Here is a 12216-nt window from a genome sequence, read left to right on the forward strand (position 1 = left end):
ATATATATATAGCCTGACTGAGGCCTAGAACTTTCTATAAACTATGATATAACAATACTCACTTAAAGCAATGAGAAAAATTCAGAAAGTTTGAGTAACATGACATCAAATGGTTTGTAAACATTTATGTAAGCGAACTTGCTGAAACTGTCATTTCTAATAATACCAACTTTAACACTCATGCTTTATAACTATCGAAGTCTAATTCTTTTATTAAATTTAAATGAAACAGTTCTGTATATATAACAGCATTGAAAGTAGAGTCAATCCTGGCCAGTGGTTAGGCATCTTCCTTTGTGTCTTCATTCATCTTCTAGTAGTCGATGCAAAACCATTTTCTTTCATGGTTTCTATTTTTTTGTGTACCTCAACCTGTTGAAGCTTGAAGTGACTTCATTCACCTTCTGATAGTTTATGCAGAACCTTCTGGATCCATTCTTTTTTCGAATGTACAGTATGTGATGCCTAAGGGCTAGTACTCAGGTTCTCTTACTCCTTGTTCCTTCTTGGCTTCTGTCTTCTTGAAAGCCTCAGCCTGTTTTACAAGTGGGAATCATCTGGCTAAACTGATGTATTGGGCTGCATTTCTCATATCAACCTTATAAGACATTTTATTTGCTTGGCCTGAGTTCTGAGGTCCACTGAAGAAGATATCTTAATATTCAATGAGTATGTCATGTAATCTCTGGCTCTGACCAGCTGTAAGACCTTCATAGCTTTGGTTATAAAGATTTTGTAAGTGAGAAAGTAAGCTGTCTTTATGTGAGGATTTGACATCAGACTCGAATTTTATTATTTGCTGTGTTCATGACATCTTTATTTTTCAGATCCATGAAAGTTCTTCTAACCACTAATCCATCAGGACATACTGGAGTGTTTTGTTCTACTATGGTCTAGTGACCAGGTATTTTTATTCTTAACAAGTCTTGGTATGAGTATTTCCTTTCTTAGTGGTACAGTGAATGCCTTTTTTTTTATAAAGAGAAGTTCAACCTCCATTGTAGTAATTATTATGTAGTGCACAAAGATTTTGTGGTCATAGACTTTGAAGCTAGTCTAACCTTACATCGCTGTATCTGTATAAAGGCAGTTCCAAGTATGCACTCATCTTGATGTCAATTATCCACATCATGAGGTGTAGTGAAACTTCCTATAGTAAGGGTAAATTGAAACTTTCTTCATGATAGAACTTTATATCTACTTGCTCTTTGCATCATTCAATTTTTCAGTCGTTGTTGCAGGCACTTTCCCATCTTTCACTATCAAATAGGGTCAAACTATTATAGTTGTAAAACCAGTGTCATTCAACATACTGCAAGGCTTCACTTCAATAAACATGTGGACTTGTGGGCTGTTTTTTTTAAACAATGAGCTTCTTATCTCATTTGGGACAGATGAGGTATTATCAGTTGAACTTTGACCCATAAGTCCTGCTAATTCATGTTTTCAAATGTCTGGTTAGCTCTTTGTTGTTGCTTTGATCTGGATGAGCTCAAAGACTTATCCATAGAGTGTTGTTTCCTTGGTGTATTAACAGCTGTTGATTCCTCACAATCTTGGTTGTGATGGTCGGGTTTTGTACATCTGTAACAGTTCTCTTTAACTGATATCCTTTGGGAGGAGTTGTTATTCCCTACATGCTTTTTTCTGCATTTCCTGGCAATGTCCTTTCAACTTACACTACACAATCACCTATTCTCTTGTAGTCGTTTCCTAATTATGTGTAACTAGTGTCTAACTAGTCATTTCACTTCTTCTAGACCATCATTAGAGAAAGTTAGTGTTTCAATAGTACTTGATCTGATGTTCCTCTGTAACAGACTAAAACAAAATGCTGCTACAAGCAGGGTAAAAAAAAAAAAACAATTTATGAGAATATAACAGAAATATAAAATAAAACTTTCAAACAACTACAAATTTTGTCAGTTACAAAAGACAGTTAGTAAAGCCAGGTTCAGCCAGAACTTGGAACAAATATTAATAAACAATAAAACATAAATATCATTATTATTAATTTCAGTATATAAAGGAATTAGGAAAACAACCAGAAGAAGAAAAACCTAATTCCAAAGAGACAACAGTGTTCCAAAATTAAACTACTTCTCAAGATCAATAACAGTATCAAGCAATAGTTAGCAATATATCTAACAATATCTCATAAACTAGCTCCTTTTCAATATTAAGAAAGGGTTCTTATTTAGTAGTTAGACCATGAGGTTACATCTCATGTGACTAGATTTTACCATAAATTCACATAATCTTTCATAATATTAATATGTATATGTCACTACTAGGGGAAGCTTGTGTCAGTTTTGTAATACATACATAAAATCAACGTTCTTTAGCTAGAAGGTGAGTTAGCACCAGTGGCAGCCATATAGGTTTTGCAGGCTGTGCAGGGGCCCTCGAGCTCTAGTGGGCCAACCAAGCTCTAATCCAATTAACTTTAAAAGGTCTGATAATGAACAGTGACAAACTGAGAACAGCAAGGTTTTCAAAAAGACTGTGATGTCACCAAATGATCACTAGGTATATAATCAAACAAGTGCCAGTAGTCTACCAAATATAATCATACTACATTTATGTCGGGAAGGGGACCCAAACTTTATCCTGCACAAGGGCTCATAACTAAGTATAGCTGCTGCTGGTTAGCACTTTAATATAATTAAAACTTCATAGTTGAAATAAACGATAGAAGGTATAATAAATGAACAGTATACAAAACCATAACAACATATGAGTAGAATTTGCTGTTTCATGCATCTTCCCCATTAGAAAAATGAAATGATGACATTAATCACTTCATACAAGATATCCCAATTTTTGAATCATTACTTTTACTTCCATACTAGTGAAAGTACCTGGCTTGGCTTGGGTTATTAGGTTGATAGTGTGTGTGTATTTTGAACCCATTTTAGCATAAAAGTATAAAGTATATACTTTTGTTGCTACGCAACATGACATAAAAGTCACTGTTGCAATGCATTGTTACCAAAACGCACTGGCTTTCCTATATATTAGAAGTTATTATATTAGAAACTACTTCTTTTCTATGTGATTTTTTGCTAGCTTGCTTCATTAAAAAAATGTGCATGTGCACATGGATGTGGATAAGATAAGTAATACCTAGGTATACACCTTCAAGGTCCACTCAATATGGGTGCAAAATTTCAGGTTTCTAGGTTCTTTCTTCTTGGAGCTATGGTGGTCATACTTCTTTTCTATGTGGTTTTTGCTATCTCGCCTCATCAAAAATATGTGCACGCACATTGATAATAATACCCGGATGCACACCCTCAGGGGCCACTTAGTATGGATGCAATATTTCAGGCTTTTAGGTTCTTTCCTCTTGGAGTTATGGTGGTCACACATACACAGACACACACGTGCACACACGCATGTCTCTGTGATTCCTATTTGTAATATAAGGAACAACTTCTTTTCTATGTGGTTTTTTTGCTACCTTGTCTCATTAAAAATATGTGCATGCACATGGATAACTAATACCCAGATACACACCCTCAGGGTCCACATAGTATAGATGAAAAATTTCAGGTGTCTAGATTCTTTCTTCTTGGAGTTATGGTGGTCACACACAGATACACCCTTTTATTATTATAGATACTGACACCAGGAATCCTTTACAGCTTAAGTGCAGATGCCATACAAGGAAAAACAACAAATCATGATCTGGAATCTTCAGCTTGATCTTCACTAGTTTCCAGCTCTGGTTCAGCTTACTGAAAGTTTATTAACAATTTGAATACCACCTAAACTGCAATAATCAACTCTGCAATGTGGCCATAACGTTTTTTGAGTAGGTTGAGCAGGAGACAGATATAAGTCATTAGCAGGATCTGTTGAAGGATGAGAAATGGACAAAACAGCAGTTGTTTTGCTGCAATAGCTTAGGATGATTTTAATCTTCTGTGTCCAGAGGATTTTAACTGGGGAAATATATGTATCTCTTTGTATTATAAATTTAAAATCATCCTGTAGTTTTACCTGATATAGCATCTTTTAATTCATACTCTAATGGAGTAATATCACTTGGTGACTTTTGAAGAAATTTTGCAGGGAAATTATTTACTGTAGAGATAATGGATGTGTCCTTAATAATACTAAGTCACCTACTTTAACATGTTCACTGTAATGTGCCCCACTGGTGGGTCACAACTGATTATTAACTATGGGCTGCATGACACAATGGTGGATCACAGACAATTATGTTTCAAAGCCAAATTTCTCTTGTGGCATATGAGTTTGGGACACTGTGACTGCTCCTCTTGAATAGCATAGGGTAGGAATTATTAATACTACTGGTGGAAGCAAATATTTTAAACGTATCTGTGATGTCTCTTATGTTTGTATGCTTGCCGTTATCACTTCTGAGCCTTTTCAACATAGGATATTGCCTTCTGTATTACTTCTTGCAATTTCATTGTCTGCTCATTGTCAGTCTGAGGTTTTGTTGGATATTTTGTCAGTCAGACCCAATGAAGGAAAAACCTCTCCTCCTAAATGGAATTTGGTGGCATGTAACCTGTAGACTCATGAATAGAAGTTTTACTTGCAAAAGAAAATTCATGTAAATTGTTGTCCCAAGTTCGATGATTTTCCTCAGTTTAAGCAGATATCATTCTACCTATGTTTCTGTTTACACTTTCAGGTATACTAGACTGAGGATGATATGAAATTGTAAAGATATATTTAATTTGCATAGCTTTACAAGTTTTCTTCATCAAATGAGACAAAAATTGGGGTTCATTATCTGATACAAGAGCCTCTGGAATACAGTATTTACACAAGTATTCATTAAATGATTTTTTTTACTATCAATTTAGTAGTTTTTTTGTTTGAGAGGATATAATTTGACCTACTTATTGAAATAGTCTGTTACAACCACCAAATAACTATTCTTAGATTTAGGATAAGGTCCCATGATATCTAATACTATTAGCTTACCAAGTTCTATTAATCTAGTGTTTTGTATAAATCCTGCTGGCCATTTCTTATCACAGTTTGGTGGTTTGACGGACATGACATAATAACACATAACTTTTATTGTCCTGTGTCATAGAAAGAGTAACCATGTCTGGATACTTTGTCTAATGTTTTTCTGACACCTAGATGACCAGCTGTAGGATGATTATTTAATTCTATTATCAAAGCAAGTCTCATTGTTTTGAGAATAATGATCTGAACTCACCATTGCTACCTTTTTATCTAATAAAGAACATTTTCATTCAAGATATAGTGTTTGGATTTTTATTTATAGTCTCTGTAACTATAGTAGAATCATTTGATAACTGTCCAATTTTCAAGTAAGAGTAAATTTCCTTATACTCATCATTTTAAGCGTGTTCAGTAGCCAAATGTTCTCTACTGCTAACATTAACAATGGTAAAAAGTTTAGATGATACCTAATGACCAACACGTAGGTCTACCACTTAACTTCTGAGCTGTTTGTAGCCATTTAAGGCAGCATGGTCAGTGATCTAAATTCTTCCCTATCTAAGTATATTTTAAACTTTTCTACAGCCCAGACTATGTATAAACATTCTAACTTTGTAATAGCATAATTTATTTCTGCAGAGATCAATGTTCCTCTAGCTTATGTTATGACACTCTTCTGACAAAGAACTGCTCCCAATCCAACATTTGAGGCATCTTTATGCAAAAAATAGAGTCACCATTTTGGAAGTTGTAAGACAGGGGATTCGTATAAAGCCTAGAATGCATCTTCACATTAGAGGGTCCATTTTCACTTGATATGCTTCCTTCATAACTGATATAAAGGTTCAGCAATTGTGGTAGAGTTTAAAATGAACTGATTATACCAGGCACACATACCCAAGAATGTGCTTAACTCTTTGCATTTCTTTGGAATTGAGAAGTCTTTAACAGCTTTCACTTTGTCATCATTTGTGTGTACTCCCTCAGAAGTAAGTTTAAATTCTAAGTATGATACTTGTGGTTGACAAAATTTGCTTTTTTGAAATTTTTACAGTAAGATTAGCTGTACGAAGCTTGTAGATAACCAACTCAAAGACTTTCAGGTGTTGTTCAGATGTGGGTGAAAACACTATAATATCATCAATATATAAGCCTTGGAACATTCAGTTGCTCTTGGTAAAGCCTTATCCATAAGTCTTTGGAAGGTGGCTTTTGCATTTTTCATACCAATAGGCATCTAACTTTTAGGTGATGCTTTTAGTTGTTTACCTGCAAGTTTAATGGATTCAAGTTCAATTGCCAACTTCTCCAACCTAATTTTGCATATCCTTGACTGTTATGGTATCTATAAATTGGTCATGTGCCAAAGAATCCATCATTTCACATGGACCATCTGTGTAAGTTAATTAAGGAAGCTCTTCCATACCTTCTGCAAGTTCAGCTTGCTTTGGATACTTATATCTGGTTTGTCACTCTGAACATGTTAGTGTTTGCTGGAATAGTCAACAGAGGCCCTGTAGTCACAGGTGACACAATGATAGTAATAATGGGTGGAGACCAAATAAGTTCTCCTGTTCTATATTTCATAGTGGAATTATTTGGCAGATTCCAAAAGATGCGTGGCTTGTCTAATTTTGCATTTATTAGTTCATCTTCTAGATGTTTCATTCTGTTACTGATGTTCTTTTGACTTCAGTGATGCTGATATCTATGTTAATGATCTCTTTTTTTTGTACTTATTTGATTTTGTCATATAGCCCTTCTATACTTCTTCAATTTTGTTATTACAGTCGTTATGTAATTTGTTGATGTCTTTTTATACTTTTTCAGCCTCTGTACATCTGTAATAGCTTCATTGATCTTGTCTTCAATCAGATTTAATTTTGTTTTTAGTTCTTATTTAAATATTTTATCTATATCTTTTAACTGCTCTCTTAGGTTCTTATCTCTTTCTTGGTCTTCTTTTAATTTTCTGACTTCCATCTTTTCACTCTTGTTTCTTGCCCAGGTTGTCATCTTGAACTTTAGTCAAAGTTCTGTTTTATTTTCACCAAAATATCCTCACCTCTGATGCCAGTGTTGTAATATGTTCAATCATTGGGTATGTTGTTTTGGATTATTTAGTAAAAATAATGTCAGTTTCAGGCTATGGAATGATAACAAATTAATTTATTTCTTCTATAACATTTGCTAAAGGTTACATTGACTTTGACATAAGTCATAGGCCTAAGTTCATAAACAACATTTAAACACAAACTCTGAGACTAATGGTACACCTAACTTGCAAATAAACTTAAGATTTTTTTTGCTAACTAATCAATTACATGTGATAATTCTCACAACTAATGCTGATTTCTAACACTCTCAATACTTCACTGAATTATCATTGAATACGTATATTTATAATGTACTCTCATTTCTTCAAATTCCATGAAATGTTTAGATTGTTACATCATTATGAACTTTCTAAGTTTTTCAAGGACTACTTATATGTACTTCATAGATCTAATATCATCTTCATGATTAGCATCTCCCTTTAGCAAGCAACTGAAGTATAACATTGAAAATATAGCTTATGATATTATCATTTAAACTTTTTATGTTGATAGAATCTTGTGGTTGAATTTGTGTTTTAATTGTAATTGTTCTCCGATATAGGATTTTTATTGACAAAATTCTATATAAAGAAACTGTAAAATTAGAAAAATCTGTCTTCCATACCTGTTAAAACCTTATATATATTTACAGAAAACTATATATATATATAAATAATTAATAGCCCTTAATATTAGCAAAGAAATTCATAAAAGTGGCAAAATACAAGCAAGCAACATCCCTGTAATTCATTACTGCAAAGTTAATATGCCCATCCCCCTTTCCTGTTGTTTCAGTTTAAGTAAATATATTTAAAATCAAAAGTACTGAGTCACTAGATGGTATGTTTTCACCTTGCCACTTATAAACTCTGATCATAAATAAAAATATTAAACCATTTTTCAAGTGCTTTTCAAATTTCAAAAACGTAATTGCTTATATTACAAATGTAAAAGTAAAGATGATCAAAATTTAAAACCTCCATATCCATTATTAAATAGGCAGGTGTTGCAAACTTCTAAAAAACTTCATATATATATATATTTATCTTTAGGAAGGTTTCAAATTTAATAAATTCAATTGCTCTTATTGATACCATTCATTATTAATTAGACGTGAAACCCAAGGACTACTTCTTAACTTCTACAATTTACTTTTCTCCAAACTTATTTTAAAAGTTTTATTGTATACAGGACAGTAGTCTGAACATTTTAATAATTCTCTGAGGGAGAATATATTCAGTTTATTTTATCACCAGTTTTTAGGATAAGAAACTTATTTAATTTTAAGGCTTTAGTCAATATGCTTTACTCTTGTACTGTTGGTTAATAATGATGTGAACTAGTGCCTGCAGCCAAACACAGTGGCTTTTAAAGACTATGTTTGTAAAGGTTTATAAGTGTTTTTGTTATACTTTATGCAGATTTATGTTTAATTTCAAGTTTTTCATACATTTTACTACTTATAAGTGAGTTTATGTTAATTCAGTGAAGGAAGATATGTAGACTAATATAGTCTGATGTGAATTTAATCTCATCTCAAATATTTAGCAAATATTTGCTATGTTAAATTCCAGAAACAGCTTTTCAGGAAATTATCTCACTTTAAGATTCTTGTAAGGTACTGGCCTCCACTGCTGTTGATGTAAACTCATTCCATAAGTGAATGTGTTACATTGATATCTTGATGGTAAAGAGGCTGATGGAACACTCACAACATGGCTTTGCCTGCATGAAGTCAATACGAACATTCTTGAGGCTATTTGGTTTATGTAAAAAATTAGAAAGTCAAAAGTGACCTGAAACTTTGCTGATTTGTTTGGAGTAATACAGGATATTTAGAACAATATTCCACATTGATATATTGATAAACTGTAGACAGCATTAAAAGAAAGAGTAATGTTCTGTGTAAAGCAAAAGATGCACATGGAGAATAATAGTGCATTGTACAACGTACTTCCTTTCCTTATGTATTTTCTCCAGTAATGATTTATACCATTAATAAGTTTACAGTCTAGTTGCTGTTAGTTATTGTTTTTGACTCCTGTATTTGTATCACATGAGCATGTCTATGGTTATTCCATTATTCTATACATAGATATACCTATAGAGAGAGAGTTGTAAGCTTAAGACCTGTTGAGCTATGTTTGCAAGCTTAATCATCTGTTTATTTTAGTGTAAAGAACAGAATTATCTTCAAGCATACAATGCAGCAAAAATTATAATTATAATGAACATTTAATTATTCATGAAAAATTTTGTACAATTTCTTTTCAAAGTCTAAAGTTTAAGCAGTTCCAGTAAAACAATAGTTGAATAATTTCATTTTTGTTGCCCTATTCTCTGTTGTTTTTTCTGCTCGACAAAGAAAAATCATTATTTCAAATGCCAGAAGTGTGGAGAGAATGTGTGGCAATACACATAGTATAATTTGGATGAATAATTGAGAGATTTATCACCAAACATTTATTTATTTTTTTACAGTAATATGCTTGGTACAGTTTGTGAACTAGTGACAAGTAAACAGCTTTATACAATCTCCGTAATATGTGTCATAGTAATTGATTCATTTTTCAAAAGCATAATTTTATAACAAAGTAAAACATAAATGTAATAATATGAAGCATTTATTGCACATTTTGGAATCTTCAAAATTCCATCTTTGGTAATCTAGATGATATGAACTTCTAATAAAAGAAACATTATTCATAGAAATTCTTCTTCTGTCTGTCTATAAATAATACATATTCTTCATCTATTTTAACTTAGCTATTTCATTTTCACTACATATTTTCATTTTCTCTTGTTTTATTTTTTGTATTCAACTTTTTTACGTATTATTTATTACAAATTATATAATTTTTCTTGTGTAATTACCATTGTGTTTGTTTTACACCTCTAGATTACTGAAGATGGATCTTGAAGATTCCACAACATTTAGTAAATGTTTCATTGTTTGTTTCAAGTTAAGCACAAAGCTACACAATAGGCTATCTGTGTTCTGCCCACCAAGGGTATCGAAACCCGGATTCTAGTGTTGTAAATCCGCAGACATACCACTGTGCCACTGGGGGGCAATAAATGTTTCATATTATTACATTCATGTTTTACTTTATTATTGAATATGTATCATATTTTGTTTACTTACTGTAAGTGTCGATTAATGCACATAAAACACAAAAACATTTTAAACAGGTTCTAGTAGAATGAGAAGAGGTAATCACCCATATATGAATCATTAACTTTACTTGGTCTGTCTATGATGTTTGTAATTTAAATGGAAAATAATTTAGATTACAAGTTTACCCTGATATGATTTTTAAATATAGAACCTTTGAAATAAAACAAGTAATTTTTTGGAAACACTTGGACTAGGAGTTGTTTTTCTATTTTACTAACACATACAGTTACTACTTGTTTCTTATAGGTAATGTGAAGATAAACTTAGGGAGACCTGAAGCTAAGAACTGTTTCCACTTTACCAGACCTGTAAATAAAATGAAACCAACTACATGGGGCCCACTCCGTGTTAAGGAACGAAATTTAGACACATTTGTTGTAAGACTTGGCCCAAGTGGAGGACAAAAGGGCTACATGGGTTACACAGGTAGAATTTTGTCAGCTTGTCTGCTTCAATCTCTAGCCTGAGCACAATTAAGGAATAATGAAATAGTAGTATAACAGTTCATAAGTTTATTTTTAATACAGTATTTTGCTTGAATCATACTGTTTACAAAAACCTTTATTTTAGTTATTTTACTTAATATAGAGAAGTATTTTTAAGTAGTTTTAAAGTAAACAACCATGAGTTAAATAATTATTAATGCATGGTAGAAATTAATTTTTGAAAAAATAATATCTGCTCATTAGAGGTAGTTGAAATGCAGTTATTACATTCATGTTGCAGTTAAGATGTTGAACAATTAATGTGGTTGTTACAGTTGAATAGAAAAATAATTCCTCAACGTTATAGTTGAGTTTTAGACAGTTCTGATTCCAGAATTCTGAGAGTGGGGAGACAAAAAGGTGTGGGGAATGAGGTTTTTTTTTGTTTTAAATTAAGGAAAAACCTATGGAAGATAAATTAAGAAGCTGTAAGGACTAACCAGATATTGAATAATATTTTTTTTGAGTGGGTTCTCCTTGTGTAGGGTTGCCTAGTAAGTGAATATTTTGTATTCTGGGAGATGTAGCTTTCACTGAACTTTTTAGTGAACAACTTAGAGAAAGCAGACAAATTTCAGTGGTTATACCCTCCACCCTTTATCTTCCATTCACATCACCACTGGATGTAGAATAATTATTCACTTATATTTAGAACAGGTGTAGAACTAAGGCACCCATTGAATTTTGAGTATTAAGACATCCATATTTTATAATGCAGATGAGTTCTAGAAGTTAGTATGTTCATTTTACAGTTGCACAGTTAAATTACTATATGGTATATTTACCCCTCTCACATAATTAGCTAGTCTCATTCAGTGCTGCCCTCTATATGCAAAAAAATTTTACATATGCCACAAACATTTTGCCTCCTCTCGATTGGAAATGACTCATTCCAATATGTGTCTCATGCAAATCATCATGCAACAACCCTCCATAAATGAGAGCACCACACTCTTGTTATGTATGTGATTCCCTCTATTCCAGGCTTTATTTTTTTTGTGTTTTTACTTGTTTGTATTTATCTCTCAAACAATTTGTTTCATTTATTATTTACCATGAATTCTAAGGTTAATGTGACTACTTCGGGTCTCACACTTACTATAAGCACTTTTTCACTGGGTGTGTGTGAGGGTGATCTGTCGTTGGATTTATCTGCGATTATTCACCAAGAGATTGATCATTATATGGGTCAGCCACCTTCTCCTGAAGTTGCCTCACTTCATCATGAACAATCCAAAACTTGTTCATTCTGATGAAGATTTTGTTAGCCTTTTTCCACCACTGGATTTTGCTGTGTCTTCCTATGTTCCACATGAAGAATAAGCTAGGCCTAATATGGCATTTTTAGATATGATTTCTCAGATATGTGATGTTTTCCCTTTCCACCGATTTCCTATGATCCTTGTCCTTTGTTGCATGATAGTTCTTATTTAGCAATCGATGTGTTCGAAGGAAAACGAAGTTTTATTATAAACAAGATTACAACACTTATGATATACAA

The 12216-nt window shown here is 32.6% G+C and overlaps 1 protein-coding gene across 1 annotated transcript in view; it reads left to right on the plus strand.

The window, feature by feature from the left end:
* The window catches only part of LOC106461856 (protein Skeletor, isoforms B/C-like), a 159538-nt gene that overhangs the window by 131831 nt on the left and 15491 nt on the right, over positions 1 to 12216 (plus strand). Inside the window, exon 13 of the mRNA XM_022388927.1 lies at positions 10477 to 10656. Coding sequence (XP_022244635.1) covers positions 10477 to 10656 — 180 coding nt within the window. The remainder of the gene's footprint in view (positions 1 to 10476; positions 10657 to 12216) is intronic.

Source organism: Limulus polyphemus, unplaced genomic scaffold (assembly GCF_000517525.1).
Source record: "Limulus polyphemus unplaced genomic scaffold, Limulus_polyphemus-2.1.2 Scaffold1045, whole genome shotgun sequence".
NCBI classification, from domain to species: Eukaryota; Metazoa; Arthropoda; class Merostomata; order Xiphosura; family Limulidae; genus Limulus; species Limulus polyphemus.